The sequence below is a fragment of the Apteryx mantelli genome, chromosome 2 (assembly GCF_036417845.1).
Source record: "Apteryx mantelli isolate bAptMan1 chromosome 2, bAptMan1.hap1, whole genome shotgun sequence".
Taxonomy (NCBI): Eukaryota; Metazoa; Chordata; class Aves; order Apterygiformes; family Apterygidae; genus Apteryx; species Apteryx mantelli.
This window is the reverse complement of record NC_089979.1, coordinates 70,261,532-70,282,301: the sequence shown is the minus strand read 5'-3', so window position 1 is coordinate 70,282,301 and position 20,770 is coordinate 70,261,532. Positions and strand designations below refer to the sequence as shown.

At 38.3% G+C, this 20,770-nt stretch overlaps 1 protein-coding gene across 1 annotated transcript in view; it reads left to right on the top strand.

The window, feature by feature from the left end:
* The window catches only part of LOC106500429 (uncharacterized), a 119,419-nt gene that overhangs the window by 29,749 nt on the left and 68,900 nt on the right, over positions 1 to 20,770 (top strand). The window contains exons 7-8 of the mRNA XM_067292162.1: positions 7,759 to 7,847; positions 11,886 to 12,025. Coding sequence (XP_067148263.1) covers positions 7,759 to 7,847; positions 11,886 to 12,025 — 229 coding nt within the window. The remainder of the gene's footprint in view (positions 1 to 7,758; positions 7,848 to 11,885; positions 12,026 to 20,770) is intronic.

The window sequence follows — 20,770 nt, the reverse complement described above, 5'->3', positions numbered from 1 at the left end:
AAGGCAAAGAGCTTGTAAGTTACGTGGTTAGTCTTTTATACTGGGTAAAACAGACGTGTCTGAGAACTTGGTAACACAACCCCTAGGTGCTATCCTAAGCTCAGATACCACCATGATGTCCAGAGGCAGATTTACCAAGGGGGAGGGAACTGATGGTGTCAAGACTGTATCCGCGGCCGCCCGCACTCCCTTCGCACTCGCACCTGCACACATGCCCCGCATCAAGGCACCATTCAGCCCTCCTGGTTGTGGCAAAAATGTTCAGGGTAAACAGGCAGAGTGAGTGGCTGAATGGGCACTGGGAGCCTACCTGTCATCTACAGTTGAACCCAGCGCTCATATCTGTCCCACTCACCTCAAACAAGACGAGGGTCAGCTTTTTTTTAGGGAAAGAGTGAGTCTAGCTCCCTCTTGTAAATAGGCAGAGCTGAAAATGTAAGTGAAAGTGAATTAATCCCTTATTTTGAAAGGAAAAAGCAATTCTCCTTTTGCACCAGGCGGCTGAAATGGGTCACCTTTAGGTGCTGAAATGAAAAATACTAGGTAAGAGATAGCTACCTGAGCACTCCTGTGTAAACAGTAGCTTTCAGTCTTTTTCAAATTTGTAAATTTCCCCAAATTATCCAGTAGAATTTTACACCCTGATTTTAAGTCAGCTGATACACCAGCTTTCCTTTTACAGCAATCCATGAACTGTAGTTTGAAAACCATTTCATTGGAGATGTTTGTCTCAGTTGACTACAAAAGAAAGCTAGGACTGTGAGTCTGCTAGTATGGGTACATGAGTGCAATACCTCATGTCAAGCAGGTGCACATAGAGGTAGGAACTAGGGCAGCATTGCTTAGTAAGGATTCATAAGCACTGCGTATTGATGGTGACTGTTGTAGATGCATTAGAAGTAGAATACAGAAGTGGTGACAATTTTGGTTAAATATTGCTGGCGACAGAAGGTTAACCATGTTACTGAGAAAAGTAATAAAAATTTTAAATCTTTCAAGAGTTCTCAGTGCACCTCCTAATAAGACCAACACTGCTTTAAGATGTTTTTCTAGACATTGGTCCTTCCAAGAATGTCATCATAGCCCTAGCCTGGATGTTTTTTTTCCAATTTTTACTTTAGTGAAATCTACTTGGAAGTTCATTTAATTCATTTGTGCATTAATTTTGCAAAACAGCTTAGAATACTCAAAATATTTTAAACGTGAGTAACCTTCATTAACAGGTGATGTTTAAAATAACATTTAGTGGTATTTTGACATCTGTTTTTTTAACTTTTTTTCTGTTTTTTTCTGATTTTTTTTCTCTAGCCAACATTTGGATGTTTCCACATTTAGAATGCATGTTTCAAAAAACAATTGCAAGTTATGCAGCTAGACAATTATTCCTTTTCTCCTCTTTCCCCTACCCCCATCACAAATGTTTATCTAGCTGTAAAACTACTATGTTGAATTTTTATTCAAATTAGTTATGTGGAATCTGGCATAGTTCCAATGCCAAACAAAGGTGTTTAGGACCCAGATTTCAAATTAAGAGGGTCTCTTACTAATACCCTATAACAATATAATTAAATAAGCGGCCTGATTTTGAAAGACACTGAGTTTCTACAACTTTGATTGAAGCAAGGTTAGATCCAAAGGAAATTGTTTTGCATCATCTGAGGATCTGGTTCAGTATACTCTGCGATAAGAGATAATACTCTCATCTACTGAGGATTTGAAAAACTGATCTTGTATAATAGGGAATATGCCTGAACCACCAGCAGACCTCCAAAGCATCCTTGGATTTGAATTAGATCAAACACATTTTCACTTACTTTTATTCACAAGACAACATAATTTTTCCTCGATGAGCTTAATGTCGGATACTTGCTAAATCTATTACATTGTAATTTAACACAAAACTTTGATTTCATAAGGCATATCACTAAAGCACAGATTTTTTTTTTTATGATGGAACACTGTCAGTAATGTAAACACTAAACTCAATATCAACACTCAGAACTAGGGAGGGAAAAATGTTTCATTTTGAAATCCCCTGTTAATTTCAACAGAACCACGTATAAACCAGGAATTATACTGTAACTGATGTTTGATTTGAAGCTTCAGCAGTGCTTTCATTTTCCTCCCCACTAATGCTCATCCTGGCAGACAGCTGCTGCCCAGCCTTCCTCTCATATGGAGCCTGATTTCTTTTTTCAAAGCCCCTAGTTATGCATGTACCACAATAAAAACCCTGGAAACACATAAAATATTCCTCATAAATATTGTTAGTCAGGCTTTTATAAACAGCCTGTATTCAGGTTTGACACCACTTCTGTCATTCCTCCAGCCCGCTGCACCATCATGTTTCTATGACATATCCAGGACAAACTTCTAACCCCAGTTTTTCAAACCCTCTAGTTCAGAAGGATTCTTTCGCTTAGTGTCCATCTTCTAAAATAAACTGAATATTGTCTGAGCATATTTAAGATCTCCAGTTTAACAACCCCCCCCCCCCATGTGTAGAAAAAGACTAGGTGACTGCATTGGGAAGTGAATCATATCCTTTCATGACATCAAAAAATATTTTCTGTCTGAACAAAGCTTCAGAATAATGCCTAAGCAACGGTGGCACTGAAGCTAACCTGGAGGTTAGTACACTTGCTAAGTCCAGATGTCCACTCCGGATCAAAAAATGGAACATAAAGATTGCTTCATTCTACTTTTACTATTACAGTTGGAGAGGAATAGTTTATTCTTTAAGTTTCTGAAAACATACTTGTTTAGGTGAGAAATGTTTCTGTTGAAAGGATTATATTTATTCTCATAGTCACTTCTGAAATCATTTTGTGAAATCCAGTGAGCCTTCATTGTGATATTTCTCATTATACTGCAGTGTGGTTCTTTTCCTTCTGACATGCTGTGTGCTTCTATATGACTGTTGTGTGCAGATGCAAAAGTAATTACCTAAAACAAAAACCCAAAAGCTAATGTCATTAGTAATTCCTCATGGATGTCAGTTTAAAGGGAACAAAGTGGCATTTTTAAAATGAGGATTGTTTGCCCTTCATTTTTGGTACAGGTAGAGTCCCAGGAGCAGAGTCGCAGATAGCTGAGTCTTCTCTTTCTCTCCTGGTCTTTTCCTCCTCTGAGCAGGAGGGCGTAAAGACTTGGACTGATCCTTGCAGGTGGAATCAAATTCAGCTCCCACTTACAGCTGTGCAATCCACATAATCCAAGTTCTTCTCTTCTTCCAACTCTTACCATGTTGCTTGATTTCCCACAGGGCGGGGTGTGATGAGCGATAGTCCAGATAGGATTTCCATGTTCTTTCTATTCCCCTGCTGTAATTTAACCAAGCTGGTGATTTCTGTGTCTGCTGCCCCACTCCTGGATGGCCCCATTCTAAAATTCTTTCCTCCAGACTAAAAGAAAAGCTGTAGGCATCAGAAGGGAGTGGACTTCATCCTTCTCTGCTTTGCCTCAGTGTAAGTTGAAAGTATTTCCTTCCAGACCAGGGTGAGGCAGATTATATTTGTTCATAAATTAAAATCATTTCCTAGATGAGGGCCATCCTGTTTCTTTTTGTCCATATTTTTAAAAATCTTTAAAAACTTCTCTTTTGTAATGCTGACTGTACATGCTAGCTCCTCCTCTTTCATCACAAAAGTCATCTTTGTTCTTTTACATTTTGTTTCTTTTATAGTAGTCAAAAATGAGCAACTCCCACTCCCAATTTTTATCAGCCTTCTTGTATGATGTGTAGAGGAAAAAATATTCTTCCCCTTTCTTTGGCACTCTGTCTCCCTGCTTTCTCCATGCAATGAGGCCACCCTAACTTTGGGAACCATACCAACCAGAGCTCTCAGAAAAGGATACGCATCCCAAAGACACTCCAGCTTAGAGAATCCAGTTTAGAGCTGGTTAGGATTTTTCAACAAAATTGTTTAAAATTAATAAATTAAAATAACTCTAAAATCAGAGATTTTAACACATACACATAAGTTTAAACAAACTGTTCATTAGAAAAAGTTTCTTAGCCCCAAGTGGAATATCTAGCAAGATAAGAGACCGGGAACAACAGAAGCACCAACACACCAAGGATAGCAGAGAGTCCACTAACCAATCTGTTTACTTAATATAGGGAAGTTCTGTGGATCTGTTTGGTTCATACTGTAGACTTAAAACTTTTCCTGTCATGTTTTAGATGGGAGACCTAGGCACTAAGTCATTAGGTTTTCTCAGCCTTGCCTGTTGGAGATGTTCCATTTCATGTTAATAATACGTTCAGTAGAAAGAACAACTGAATTTCTAACCTTCTGGTCAAATGTTCAAACAGGATAGGGGAGACTCCGATTCAAGTTCCATACTGGCATGCTAAGATGCTGGCTACTGTGGGTCTTCTCTCTCCTCCTTTCTTTCCTGGAAACATCAACATTTCACAGCATCAGCTGTTTGTGCAGCCTCAAAGAATTTGAGATCGCGGGGTGATCTCAGAGTACATCAGCTGGACTCCTTTAGGGTGAAAATAAATGGCAGGATGCACCTTAGACATGCACCTGATGTACTTCCACCACTATTGGGCGTTTAGTCCCCAGGACCAGCCTAGATCTAGTCTGAAATAAACTCCTCAACATACCTCCAATGGGGTCCTCCGGATCCCCTGTTCCACTCTATGGATCCACTCCTGTTGCACCGCACTGCTTGTTACAGGAGACATGACCCAAGAGAATAACTTCCAGATTGAATGTAGGTGAGAAAAAAGGAAGCATTATACAAGGTTTAAGAAACATAAATAACCCTCCATTATTAAGTGGCATGCTACTGCTCTCAGCCATTGCCTCCCAGAAAGCTGCTGCCGAGAAAGGTGACTGTGCAGCACTGATGTTTTAGCTTCAAGCCTCTTTCCATCCTGTTTTAAAAATATAGATCCCGGTCACTCTCAGGGACTTGTTACAGGGGACACATGCTTTGTATCTCATATCAGGTGTGAGCTATATAGCATCTAAACTGTTTTTTGAGACTTAATATCACCAGGATATAAGACTGCTCTCAGCATTGTCAAGGTTTGGAAACTAACTTCATCTGACCAGTCTTTCTTATTTGCCTTATTCAAATGTATAGCATTAAAACTATTCTGCTGGAGTTCTGGTTCACAGATTCGTGGTAATGCGGTTGAATTGTAATTGTTACTGTCTTAGCCAGACCCTGGTGTATCACACTTTCCCTGTTCTTAAGGTTGTATTTGCTGACTTCCAAATAAACATCTTAACACAGAGTTTACACCAGCAGCTGTACGTTTATCATAGTTATAATACCTATCTTTGATAATTCTTACTTGGTACTATTTTCTCCTCTTCAAATTGTTCATTTCGATCATGAATGGTATTATGTTCCCCTGTCAGGGAACAAAATGTATTTTGAGTCAATTTACTAAAATAGTCACTACTAAGTGCTGTATCTGGCCAAAGTTGACACCTTTGACATTTTATAAAATGGCAAAAATAACTGTATTTAAGGTATGATTTATGGGTACTGTATGTCAGAAGAATTTCTATGTTATTACAGTTTACAATGTAGCCATCCTAACTCCTTCAGTGAACAAATTGCTGATAGGGCAACTAATTAATGCTTTATTAGTTTTTTGTGGTCAATTATAACAAGTTATAAAAAAACAAAATGCAATTTAATTACGCAGAACTGTGTGATTCTTGTTTCTTTCTCTGAACTGTTTTGTTTTGTGCCTGTGGAAGGAACAATTTTTACATAGCTCAGTTTTTATAAGATACATTTCCCCCCACTAACTAAGAGCAACTCCTATGATTAAAAAGTAGACTGGAGTCTTTAGATGTCTTTCTGATTGCTGGCCTCTATTAAAAACTTCTTAAAATAATAGATAGGTTTAATTCCTCAAGCCAAAGAAAAATTATATCATCTTAAGTATTTTCCATATTTATTATATTGATGAGACTTGGCTGCAGAGAAAAAAAAGGAAGCAAAATCTCTTGTATTGCAAGTTTTAAATGTACCAGGCTAAGGTTTACTTAATTAGAACCTCCAGGCAATAAAGGAGCCCTTTTTTAAATTCTGTGAATCTTAATATGCTAAATAATGCAAAGCTTCAACTCTTCAAGCATGAGACACACATCTGGCAGCTTAACATTTAAATTACAGGAAAAAAAAAACACTTCAGTAGTAATTTTCATGAAGAAAAGAATGGGAAATGTATTGCAACTAAATTTAATTTCTTTTTAGATTTTTCATCCTGTCTAATTGCAAGCATTTGCTATCTTCTTTATTTATTTATTTTCGTACAGATTTTTCTGTACTTTCTATTGATCTTCAATTTGAGCAGCTTCTCACTGCTGCAGCCATTGAAGAATTACATTGTGTTTTTACTTAGCAAAAATTGTTCAGAGAAGTCTATGAGGAATTAAAGTAATGAGCTCACTGGTATCGAAAAAGAAGAGCCTTACAAATAAAATACAGAAGGAGCATGTCCTGATTAAATAACAAACTTGGGTCCCTTCTCCTTCTCATTTCCTAAATTTAGAATATTATTGTTTTCTTTATTCTTTATATTGCGCTATTTTTTTGGCCAAGGTGATTACTGATTTGCTCATTTGTCTCTGAAAAAATTGCCAAAGTCTTCATTATTTCAGCAAAGTTATTTGGAAAACTATTTCAGTGAGCCAAAACAGAAAAGTTGCACAACAAAGAAAATCACAGTGACCATTTTTTCCAAGGTATGCTAATATTTTAATGTGTTTGTGGGTTCATATGTGTAATCATATGTGCAGGATATGTGAAGAAACTTAAAATATTTATGCTGTATATGTGCACACGTGACAGTAGCTGTACTTTAGTACTTAGTAGCTGTACTTTATATAGCTTCATTGATTTCAGTAGATCTGTCCTTCACCCCAGATGATGATCTACCTATAAATATCTTTGTTATGAATTATTAGCATATACCTATGTGTATATAGACAGAGAGCAAGAGAGCGAGAGAGATCCATAGATATATACACAAACACACTCAGACTCAAAGAGGTGACATTGTGTATACGTATATCTTCAGCTATAATATCTAAGAGCAGATCTTATCTGTAGTCCATTTTTAAGTACACTTGACAGTATTTTATTGAGGGGAAGTAGAGGTAACTGGGGGGGAAAAAAGTAAAAATAATGATTAAGTATATTTTTGGCTTATCCTCCCTGTGCTGTATATTAAGAATTGTATTGCAGACCTTTATTTTTTCTCACCACTGCTTCCTGTGATGTAGGAATACATTCTTGTTCACACTGCAGATCACTGCTTTACAAAAGCTGGACAGGCACACTACTTAAGCAACTGTTGCATAGAAAACATGAATGCTTTGGATCCCCATGCCTCATCTGGTGGCATTCTCACACCATCATCATGCCTCTACAGCAAAATGAACTTCATTCTCTTTTCTAAAGAACACGTTCTGTGGTGTTTAAAATGTCCTCTGCTGTTGTTCTTTTCTTATGTCTGTTATTTCTATTTTTTTCATGTGGTGTCTTTACAATTGTCATTTCCATCACCTCAGTATCTGAAGTCTTCACTGCATTTATTGTCCTAACATTGTGGAAGGTAGGAAAGAACTATCAACCTATTTATAACCGGCACAAAGGGGAAAAATATGACCTGCCTGGAGTCACACAGGATCTTGGTGGAAGAGGGAAAAAAAACAGTTCCTTCCATTGCAGAGCTTTGTCTCATGTACCAATACAAAAATATGTTTTTTCTTACAGAAAATGATTTTTATCAAGATTGCTGTGGCAGCGCAGATAAGCATTGTGATTTGTTTCCCCTGAAAGAAGACTGTGGAGTGCATCAAAAGGTAACGACAATGCCCTGAATGTCACAGTCTCTCTTAAAGTGCACAGTGAAGTCATTGGAGCCTCTACCTGGGCCATTTAGGAAGTAATTTGTGGGCTTTGTTGTTGTTGGGTTTCTTCAAACTACCACTGTGATTTCGATTATAGCTACCATAAGGTTTCAGATGGCCAATAGAATTGCTGTCTCCCATATAACTCTCTATAGAGAACTAATCTCTCTCAGCAAGAGAATATCAAAATGTTAGTATGAAAGATTGTCCAATAATTAGACAATAGCAGCTTAATCAAGGCTGAAATGGGGTGAAATTATTTCAGAAATTTTTAAACACAAGATAATATCTATAACCTTCCAGCCTTCATTTCCTTGTGCAAAAGAAGCCTACCATCAGGACTTTCTAGTATTCTTATTTCTAGTAGTTTGGTCAAGGACGTAATCAAATTGTGAACAAATATTTTTGTCATCAATACAAGTTACCATAAAACACATCTGCATCATGACAATACTTTCTGGGCAAGATACACCACTGGAACTTTCCCTTTTATTATCAATCCAGAGAAAGAAGACTCAAAAGAAGAGGTTGTGTTCCTCAAATTTTGTCCATTTCTTCTACCTCTATTATCTGGTTTAAATTAGATAGTTTCTAATCAAGGATGCCATCCCTCCCTGTAACTGTTGTTCCACTTCTCTCCTTATACCAGCACGGCAGCAGTGTGCTATGACTGCAAACACGAATATTCAAATGAACAGTTCAGAAAATTTGTCTCACCTTGTCCTAGGTTTACTTTGAAACATTTTTAATGCTTTTAATTTCCCATGGAAAAAAAAAAGAAAAAAAAAGATGTACTCACAAACTTGCACACTATATGTATATACCCATACACATACTGTGGCACAAATCTACAGTAGCTGGAAATTATCATAGCTACCTTGAGTCTAGTGGAGCAGTGCCTTTTCATAACAAGTAATGATCTACCTGTAAATATCCGTGAGCAAAAACAGATCAGGGAACTGGAAATTCCCTCCATTTCAAATGACTAAGTTTTCAAGTGACTTATTTCTTTAGGGAGGTAAGGACAACCTGGAGAAACCAGAGCTCTATACAAATATAACTGCAGATGTGTGTGTGTGCGCGCGTGTGTATGTGTAGTCTTATATCTGTAGGAAGCCCAATTTAAGGGCTGATGGAGTGGGTGTAATGGGCAAAGCAACCCAACCCATGGGAGTGGCAGAATGAAATTCATTTCCTACAATCCCATAATAGCAGATTGCCTTTGAACAAAATACCATGCTCTTATAGGAACCTCTGTTGTGGCTAGCTCTCAAAGCCACATTAAAGTGACCCGGTTTCAGCAAGGTACATGAGCCCATGGGTAATTCACTACTGTCTAGTCCCTTTGGACTCAGTGAAATGACTCACAAGCTTACAGTTATTGACATGTTTGTTTAAATAGATTTCTGAATTGAGCCTTGTATGAGAATGCTCTTGCACAAAAGAAATTTGAGCATGTGAAACTCCTTTCAAAGTCTGTAAGAAGCCCTCTTTTTTCAAATTGGGTGACTGCACTGTAATATTCAGAGAGATCCTCATTTTAGCATGTGCAAGATTTAGACACTTTTCTCCATCATGTCATTTGGGCCCATTTGTAACTCTGAGAGTGAAATTGTCTTCTCAAGTAATTCCACTTAACTATTTTATATAGGAAACAATGAGGAGCTAATGTGAAAATAGACTTAAGGTGGAAGACAGAAATTCATGTAGTGGACTATTCTCCCAGGTGTTCCTTTTCTTTTCATAAAAAGCTTTTTGTTTTTTTTTTTCAACAAAAGTGAATAGTGAGCACCAAACCTCACCTTTTGGGGGAAAATATAGAAGAATGCATCAGTAAAAACAAAGGTTTTCTTGCTGTGTCCCTCCTGCCCCACAAACCATCTAGACCACAGAGTTACCTATAGTTTCCCAGTGGGTATCTTCTGAGTGACAGGAGTTAGTGTCTTGGCTTTGGTGCAGTAAGCATGCATGCAGTTGCGTGTATTCAAGATATTAAATAGCAGCTATGAAAGACACAGTGTTCCTGGTTAGTGATATCTGTGAGAAGTAAAATATCTTCTGTGGTTATAATCCCACCCTCATGCTGTTGAATGAGCTTCTGGTTTCATACTTCAAGCAAGATCTAACATAGTCTCAGAGAAATTCACTCATAATGCTATTATAATGCCTGCCTTTGGGACTTATGTTTTAAATAATGTATTTTATATGTACTTTGCACAGGGACTACCTTCATGGAGACCATGTTAGTGCAAGCAAGGTACTTTGCACACACTACCTGCTAAGAAACCTTCACTTTTTCTAGGGAATTAAGTTGGGCAATCATGTGGCTAGGTGAAGTGTAATGCTATCTGTAGTTGCCTGGTGTTAATATTTAAAAACAGCTTTGAGCATGCTACCTGCTTCTACTCTACCTTAACTATTCTTTTTTGCATAGAATCACCTTTTGACAATATATTCAATTGCTTGTGGCAGCTTTTCAAATAACCACTGAAAATATAATGATTGTATCATGTTTACTGATAACCATGTTTAGCATTATGTAGGTATGGATATGAACCTCTGTCTGTTATGTCCATGAACGTTAAATTAAAATTCAAAATGTAGCTGCAGTCTGTGCAATCCAAGTTTGAGAATACAAATTTGACTTTTAGGGCAAAATGGTTTATTGAGTAAAAATAATAATCTTTGTATTTTTCATAATTAGCAAAGTATATAGTGATGTGACTACATCAAATGCTAAAGCTACATTCCGGGGAAACTCTTTGAGGTTGTTGAGATCTATAGAGTAAACTTGGGTATTTTGTTCATTACAGTTTTCATAAATGTCAAGGTCAGAAGGGACCGTAAATCATTTAGGTTGACTTCTAGTATAGGCTAGAAATTTTCAACCACTTGCTCAGTAAGATCAATAATGTATTTATCTGAGCTCCTTTAGTTTCCAGAGATTCATCTAATCTTGATCTTGAAGGCATCAAGGGATGGAGAACCACAACTTCCCTTTGTGGTTACCTCTGAATGATATACTCCCCCTATCCCCATTTGTGAGAAGGAAAAAGAAAAGGGAGTCCTGTTTCCAGTTTGAACATAACTGGTTTTAACTTCCTTCCCTTTATTCGGGCCAGGCTTTTTCACTAAACATTAACAAACTCTTTATGGAGCTTGTTATTATCCCTAGGAAGTTATTAATATATAGCCTCATTAAGTCAGCTGTGGATCTCCGTTTGGTAAGTTATGACCTCTTTGTGTCTGCTGGTGGAAGTGACGTTATGCTAGCTGATGAAGGCACAATGCAGAGCGTGCAAGGAACCTTCCTATCACTCCAGGGAGAGATGACAGCATTGCCGGATCCGGCCCAGTGCATATGAGATTATTATTCAAGAGATGAGTGTAGTTTAGTATTCCCTACCTTGTAGTTTGATGAGTTGTTTAAACCAACATAAGCTGGCACTGGCGCTGAAAGACACAGTACCATCCCGTCTCCTCCCTTGTGCTGGCATAAGTATTTGTGTGTGGTGGCCTGGATCAGAATGGGTCCAGCTGAGAGCTAACCCAGTTAAAAAAAGGAGAAGAAAGGAAAGAGGCCAAATAGCATTAATTTCCTTCCCAGATCAATTCCCCCCATATGCTTCACTATGTGGATGCCCAAATTCTTGTGCTGACAGAGCAGGGTGTGCAACACAAGCAAAAATGAGCAGGTAGAGGAGGGTGGATGACTTCTTCGGGTAGCAACATGAACTTACGCCTGCGTAATAGGGCTGGTCAAACCACAGCCTTACAGGAATGTGAATCAGTTCCCTGAACAGCACTCTTAAGCATATTGAGCCAGGTTTGCCACTGTTGTATCCCAGGTTTGTTATACAGTGAGGGGTAAAACAGAGCTGGAAGTTCAAACTAGGGTGAAACTGGTAGCTCTTACTTTGCTATCTGTGCCCCATTAATGGCCTTGTTATTCTAATTCTTTTATTTATTTATTTATTTATTTATTTAAAGATCAACTGGAATAACCCACCTGAACAATATTATCGAGAAAAAACAGGTCCTGTGAACAATGCAAGTACAGAAAAAGGTGAAGCATCTTCACAGAACAATTTTTACTTGGAGGAGTTAGAGAAGTACACTTTTTCTGTGCGGTAAGTAACCTTAGCATCAAATAGCTTTGCATCCCGAAAGTATGCCTTGATATGCCTGTAGAGGCATCTACATTTAGATGAATGTTATTAGTGCTACAAAATCCAACACATAAAGGCTGATGATTACCTAAGCAATTTCAGTTTGTCCCCTTTGTACATGTATGTTATGATTATGAGGTTATATGCTGTTTTCCACAGAGGTCATCTTCCTGTTTGGGTAGTGTTTATTTTGTAAATATGAAGTATTTTGTTTTCTGCTTTCTGTTCACTGTGGCCTCTGGCCCTATTTACAGCATGCAAACCCTGCCTGGAATACAGAATTATTGATTTTCTCATACATTCCTTCCCAGTAGAACTTTACAAGTATAAATTAATTTATCTTTGAATCATTTTTATCTTTAGAATCATTGTGAGGTAAGGAAGGGGCATTGTTTCCACTTTACAGATAGGGAAATGAGGTAGAATATTTCTAACATTTATAACATCTGAAGACCTATTTTAAAAAACAAAACAAACAAACAAAAAACCTCCTTGCTATTATTCATGAGTACAGTTGATAAGAAAAAAATTGGAACCATTTTATGTCTGCGAATGCAATTTTGACATTGTTGCATTGGTTTGAGAAGATGGTTCAGTTTTGTCAAAGTATTTTTCAGGAGAAGAAATGAAACAATGTTTCTAACAAATCTCATTGCAACATTTTAAGAGCAGCACACTCCCTTTTGGGGATTTTACTTTAAATTTTATTATATCTTTTTTCTATTACAAAACACACACATGGCAGAGGACATAAAATAAAAGGATAAATTAAAATGAAATTAAGACTGTGTCAAAATTAAATCTTTCCATTTATTTAATCATTTTTCCTGGAATTTCACCCCCTAGGTAATTTCAGATTTGGACAGTTATTTATAATTAGTAGAAAAAGAACAAGACCAAATCCTTCATGAAATAAAATGACAGTCCTTCACATTGTGTTTTGAATGTTTAAAAGACAGACCTAATGTACTTCTCTGGTGCTTATGATCTTCCAGAAATCAGTCCCTAGAGTTTCAAATAAAGCACCCAGAAACTGAGAGTCAAAATAGTGTGGACACTTTCCTATGTGAACATTTGAAGGCAGGATTATCTAATCAGGCCGTCCAAGGAGCCTTCCACGTCACTGGTCCCAAGAATAGCCTATCTTTTCCAGTGCTCACTTGCCTCATTCACTTGGTGGTTTTGGAGAAAGTTGGGTAAAGACTCTGCAGACTCCAGCTGCGTTTTCCCTATAGAGTCCTGAATTCATCCCTAGAGGTGGTCAGCTCTAAGTATTGAATGAGGCAGCGATCAAGTGGAAAAGAACCCACACAATCATTTAATTAGACTGTCATAATTCTGCTGAAGTAACTATGGTTATTTTGAACTGTTAAGGAATTCCCCGTTCCAGCTGTAATTTAGGAATGCATTTTAGAATAGCAGTGTTAATTCAACTAGACTTACCTGCTCCCACTGTTTTATTTTATCTGTCTCAATTTTCAAATTAGATTGACCAAAATACCATAAACACTTTCTATCCCAAGGTGCTTTATTTCTCTGCCAGTGAGCTTCACTATCTTATATGTCTTGCAGAGTTATGGTGATCCAATTAATGTTTAAAATCAACAACTGGGCCGTGTTGATCTTTCATTCTTTCCAGAGTCATTCAGCTTGAAAGTGTTGGGAAAGGGGCCCAAATCCATCCTTCCTCAGCATTCAATGGTTCCTAGAGCACATAATGGTTTCCACCCCATCCCTGCAGCAGCCTGGCCCCAGGCGCTGAAGCGCGTGGCCTCTGTGATTGCACAAGGTACTCCAGGCAAGCTGAGGGAAATGTCATTTGTCTGAAGTTGGCACGCACCTTGCAGCCTGATTTCAAGCTATGACCCTTTTCTTTTCCTTGTCTTTTCTTAGAAAGTTTGGTTAATCTTGGAGCCCTGTACCTCTGTACAGGGCAGACATGCAGACTCTGGTTTCATGGGGTTCCCTGAAGGGCCAGAGGTATGTCTGAGCACCATAAATTGCAGGGTAAGAACCATATGTTCCTGATAGCTACAAGATATGCTTCATGGTGACAGTGCTGTCCTTCCTTCTGTGAAGACAGTTGAGGCTGGTATTTGATTATTTCAATATGTCTTCTATTTACTGTCTCTGTCATCTTGTTTGAAATAAGTACCAGTGCTTACTTTATTTATTTATTTATTGCTTGAAAGTCCTGTGAGGTTAGAACAGAAAAGAACTTAGCATTTCTTCACTTTCTGCTTTGCTACAGGTACAATGTCATCTTCATCAAAAATAAAGAGAATAGGAAAACAAATTACTCTGTTCTTGGTCAAGTAATACTTGGCATACTATATAGAGAATGTGTCCTTAATCATCTTTTTTTTTCTTTTTTTTTTAAACTGAGAGTTAATTTGAATTCTTTATACAACTGAAGGAATATCAGATACCCCATGAGTTGTCAGTTCTATTTGTTAACATATCAGTATGACATTTCAGTTGTTACTCACTTCTGTCTGTTTTTTCTTCTTTCCTTCTCTCTTCTTCTCTCCACCAAAGGGCGTCAACTCCTCTTTCTTTCCAGACTTTCCTCTCCTCTATGATTGATACCCTTTAAAAAATGCAATGCAAGTTAATTAGCTACTACAAAACTTTTTAATAGGACTGTAGATCTGGGGGTAGCTTAGATCTCAATAAACTTCAGAGTTTTAGATGCTCCAAGATGCAATCTGAACAATTTCCTTGATCTTTTATTGCAGCTGGTAAATCATTTATTGGGGCAGGTTATTTTACAAAATCCTCTTTAAAAACAAAATCCCATAAAATGTATTTATCATAAAATATTGTACAAACAACAGTCTTCAAAGTTGTACATAGGCTGTATTAATTAAAAGCTAGTGTTGTACCGTGACAACTTAAAAGTATCTGCTCTCAGTCTGTCTCTCTCTTTCTCTCTCTCTGCCTTTCCCTCTCTCTCCCTGCCTCTCCTTTTTTTTTTTCTTGTTTTTTTTTTTTCCCTCTTCCTTCCTCTTTCTCATCCTTTCTTTTCTTCTAAGGCTTGCCAAAGGGGAAATTGGAGAGTATGAGCAAAATATTCTTTTGAGATCACAATTTTTTCTGTGATAATCTTGATTTTTTTCTCATTGGTATAGCACGGTTATCCTTTACCATTCATATTAATTTAACAGTGGCGTCTCACATTCACAGGAGTCAGATCTCCTTATAGTCAGCATTATACACACATATAATAAAAGGATCATGAAGCCCACAGCCTACAGCTTAGCTCTTACAACCTACCTGAGTCACTTTTTCACTGTGCCCAGATACAGCTTTGCTGAAAGCAGCAGGGTTTCGCTTAGGTTCAGTGAATAGGGGAGATGAGTCCCAAGCATAAGAGAGGAAACAGGTTGATACAACAGGCGAATGCAGGCACACATTAAAGAGAGGTGCATGTAGCTGCTGTGATAAAGCACAGTTGCAATCCCGTAGCTGCTAAATGGTTACTGCCTGTTTTGCAGACGTTTCTGGAGCGCTGACTCCCAGGACCTTTCCCCATACCATGGCTTTCCTGGGTCTTCTTTCTCACAGCAATTTGCATTTCTAGAACTAAAAGCATATGTGATCTGCAGCAGAACACGGATATTTTTGTTGTCTGTTGTCTAAATAAGACAGGTGAAATCAGTTACCTTGGGAGAGAATATGTCTGGAGGAATTTTGACCCTTGCAGCCCAAAAGCTTCAAAAGCAGGCCTTGCACAGTGAACTGAAAAAGGGAAAGCAAAAAATCTTTCTCTTTTTCTCTCCAAATAGTAATTTAAAACTGTTTCACATTACTTTCTCTGAAATTCTGGCTTACAAAGAGAATTGGAAGGGTCAAAATTGAGGAAAAAATTGTTCTCATGGCATTTATAGCCCAACTACATATAGAAAGGGCTAAAAAGGTTGTATGCAAACCTGTTCTCAGAAGCTCTCTAGCCCTGTTGTTCAGTTCCTGAAACAAGCAAAATTTAAGGAAAAAGTGTTCCCTGTTATTATTTGTCACGCCAGTTTTCCTCTAAGTGAGTAATAAATAAAGATATAAAAATAATTTCAGTAGTTTAGCATTTTATCATTGCTCTTCCACTCCAGTTACACTGGAGATAGGAAAAAGATCCCAGTTTTCAAAAACTTGTATTTGTTTCACCGTACAAAAATAATGACAAGAGCGCTTTCTGTAGGTCTAGAAATCTTCAGGCTTCAGTTTAGGTATAAATAATGAGCTTCCAGTTTCAATCACCAGCAACTTATCATCACACACAGTTCTTAAGGGTTAATATTACAGACTAACATAAAAATAACTATCATCCTTTGTCTCAGAGCAATTAGCTTTTTAACAATGTGCCCGTAGCCCCTACCCAGGCAAATGCTGCTTTGAAATATTTCCTCACAGAGTCCAAACGTGTTAAGCTGACTCTGGCCAACTTCTGTAAAAATAATTTATTGTAGGACACTGCCATTCATGGAAAAAAATGTAACGCCCTGCACTGTGGCAGGCGAGGTGGTGGGTTTCTACAGCGCTGCCTAGCTGGATCAGACAGTGTCTTGAGACGGGAGGCAAGCCAGTGCCTCGCGATGTGCCGACATCAGTAAGAAGTCAGTCCTACCGAGATGTGCGTGCCCACACCTCTGAAATCAGTGGCAGTAGGCCAGGCTTTGGTGCTGCCTTGCAGCCCCTGGGAGCAGATGCAGCCCCAGTCCCAGAGGGGAGCAGGGGGTGGGTGCGAAGAAACAGGCTCTCGGCAGCAGACACCAGCCTGGGCAGTGCCAACAGGGCTGACAACCCCCTTGCAACCCTGTGGCTGCACCTATAGCCTTTATGATTTTACCTGCTGATTTTTTTGGCCAAACCGATGAGAAAGCTGAGGGATGGGAAGAGTTAACTGTAAACAGTACAATATAGTAAAGTTGTTTTTTAATAAAAATGATAAACTTTCCTTTTATAACACACATGCGATTTGACATTGAAATAAATGCAGATGCTTCTTTGCTTGGTGTATTCCCTGTTGTGCTTTCTAAAACACCTTCACATATGGTTTGCCTCATTCCTGTGAAACTGCTTGTTGTTTATATCATACAAACAGAACAGACTGAATTTACACGGAGTAAGGAGGATGATGAATTATACGTTGGAGGAAAATCCTTGTCTGCGTGATTAAAAATTGTTCAAAATTAGTGTTGCCTGTTTAAAAAGTTTCCCTAGATTCTCGCTTGAGCTCTTCTAAAAATTTCATTAAAATAAAAAAGGATCGGGTGGCTGCCTATAAATGCAACCTTTTAGTCAAATACGTAACATTTACCTAAAAGTAAAGGTCAAATTTTACCAGTTTTTTTATAGCTGTCCTAGTAGGACCTGCTTCATGTAATATATATAGAATATTGTCATTAAGAGTAGGCATTCAACTATCTTTTTCAAAAGAGGAACGGTTCTACATGGCTTGTTTTAAAAAGTGCTAGTCATTTAAAAAAATGCTTTAAGAAACAGTTTCTCAGTAACTGCTGATGGTCTACCTAAAAGCTATTTCATTGTTTCTAATTTCATTTTGAAGTGAAATATATTTAATATTTTTCAAGATGGAGATTTAAAGGTAGATCAACCTTCCTCTGTTAGGAGAAATCAAAAGTCCAATTGTCTTCTGTGAATGCCTTCAAATCTTTCTTAAAAATGCTTAAGCTTTGGCTGTGAGAGCAAGGAGTGTCTCCAAGGTTGGTCCTGATTCTGGACTCTCAGTGGGAGTTTTGTTCTTCAGGCAAGTCACAGCATGGTAGAGGTCATGGTTTTTTTCGCATCTTCAGATGTCAGATTGATGTTTACATTGGTGCATGTCTTCACATCTTTGCTAGTTGGCTGTTTATATCAGACTGGTACGTATTACTGTAGAGTTTTTGCATTAATTTCAGTTTTGTAGGTTTTTCTTGGTTGCAATAACAGTTCACTTTTTGGAGACTTCTGCTCCTATGGACAAATGAGTAAATATAATGATAGCATCTTCCCTGTTCACTGTAATTTTCTGAAGCTGTCTGTTGCTGCTTTTCATTTAATTCAGTATAATTCATAAATGGGAAAAGTACAGTGGACTGCATCTATTCATGGAAACTCTTTCTTTGCAGCCTGGTGTATATGAAAAACTATGTCCTCATAACAATGCATTGTGGTAAACTGGTGCAATAAGGTGCATCTCCGGCTGCTACAGATAAAGAGATGAAGACAGAAGGGACCAAACTGTAGGTAGCAATCTGTTTGGAAATCAAGTTGATAAGGAGTTCATAAATCCTAGAAGATGACCAGCAGAGTAGACAGTCTAAAGCATGGTTGCCTTCATGTCCTAACAGTACCAGAAAAATGACTGGGTATCTGTATTTAGATGCTGTAAATTCTCTTTTATTCTTCCTGTAGCAGCCTGGTTAAATGTTTTTTCGCCATGCTAACCTTCAGCATGTTATGAACACTGGGGACTTATTCTAGTTATGACTCACTTATTTCCATGGATTATGCAATATTTTGTATTGCCTAAATTGCCTTCAGTTTGGCCCAAGTATTAGGATGTCTTAAAATATGTCAAAATTTATCTAAGTTGCTGGAAAAATAGGGAATAAAAATTTAAGGAATGAAAATATGTGCTAAGGAAGCATGGTGCTGTGTTCAGAGGTGGTTTTTACAGGGCAGTTTCACAAAGCTCTCCAGTATCTATGCATACAGTTGGTTTTGCCTGAACTTGATGTCACTATGGTGGCAGGCAAACCTTTCATATCACAAATACCTATGGACTTCATTACAATTATGCGTGATGATAATTTTATTTTTATGTTGAGGATGATGAGAAGAGCTGGCAGACATTGGCCATCCTCCTGCAGGCTCCAGATCTGCACAACTCCACTAGCTTAGAGCAATGGAGAGTAGAAACTGGTGATGTAAATCACTCAGTTGAGAAAAGACCAGATCCTGTTTGCCAAGGAGTCCTTTAAGGAAGAGAGTGAACCTCCCGCCAACAGTGCTGGGATGATGTTTTTTTCCATTGGATTTGAATGTTCTTGATCAGAAAAGAACAGTGAGCTCAGTCCTTGAGCAACCTCCATCTGAAAAACAATTTTCTTAGTGATGCTGACAAGGGACTTGCATGGTTGCTAAGTGATTGTATGTAACAGAGCTGGAATAGCAGGTGACTGCTCCCTGCCACTGGAACAAACAATTCATAGTTGCACCCTAGCCTCCTCCAGAAGAGCAGGTTTATAATTCCTGCCAAAATGCCTTTTCCCTCCTCCCCAACACAGAGAATTGCAATTTGGTAAAAGCAAATGAAGACCGTTCAGATTTGGCAATAGTCAGAGGAAAGTTAGATTTGATGACAGAACATGGCTCTCAAGCAGATTATTCACAGAAATCAGCAGTTTCCCTTCCCCTCCTTAAATACTAGGAATATAGATTCTCCAGTTGCTAAGCAGCATGGTCTCCCAGAGTTTTTGGAGTCTGTGGCACCAGGACAGTCACAGTGCCTCTGAGGGAGTACTGCAGGCATTTCTCCCTCACGGGCATTTCAAACTGTTTAGTCTTGACTCCTGCACAGCACAAAAGCACATTTCAATGTAGCTGAATCCTCCTTTGCTCTATGCAGGCTTTGAGGAAGGTAGAAGGCTTGGCAAGCTGACTGCAAAGCATTGGGTAGAGGGAGATGGGATTGTTGCTTGTCGTGTAATACACATTTTGTTTTCACGAGCTAGAAAAGATGACATTACTGATGACTAGTAGAGAGAAGCAAAGCTATAAGTACACTATGCACGGTCATCTCTAATGAATAGAATGAATAAAAATAATAAGTGCATTACAGGGCTAACTGTCACATCTTCAGGGCACTACAGTAAATAAGTGGGAGTTATATATGTGCATTAGTAGCAAAATGGGTACCACACTTTGGATCCTATTGAGTACAGTGGGAAGAAAAATATGATAGATTGCTGCTTTTTATCTGTCACTGCTGTGGCACAGAAGCATAGACCATATCTATGTAAAATGACTCTGTTATTTCAATAAATTCTCTAACTCTTTCTGTTCTAGCCTGTAACGAAATGAATAACTAGCTGAAGATCCTTGTGGGATAATTCTGAATCTATCAGAATAAAATACCTCTGCAGAGATGTAATTATTATTAAATATACAGTGATGTGTGGAAAAACAGCCAGATAAGTTAGGAAGGTCTCTGCCCTTATGTGCTTCCAGTATCAACTGGGATGCATTGCAAAGGATGAGAATGATGGTAGGCTGAGAAGAGGAGGAACAGGAAAGTTTTAGCATATATGGGCCTTATAATCTGCGATTCTTGTTTCTTGTTTCACAGCTGATGGCAAAAGTGATGAGTAACCCTCAGAGTGGTAAGGTGAGAGACGTGAGGTCAATGAGTGAGGATGCTAGAGCAATGCGAGGGAGATGGCCCTTATGCTTAATTTTTTTGGTGACTGAGAGTCCACTTTGTCCTGTGATTGCTCCCAGCATGTTTCTCATCTTCCAGGGTTGCCTGTCAGTGCTAAGCAACACTTGTTGCTGGCAGCATTCAGCAAAACAAAAATTCCAGGTCCATCAGCTGGGACTCCAGAGTCCTTGTTTTCCTGCCATGTACTGCTCATTGCATGGGCAATGAAATCCTGCTCCTCACTGCCTTCGGATTTTGCCCTTGCTTTAGGGGGAGCACTATATGGC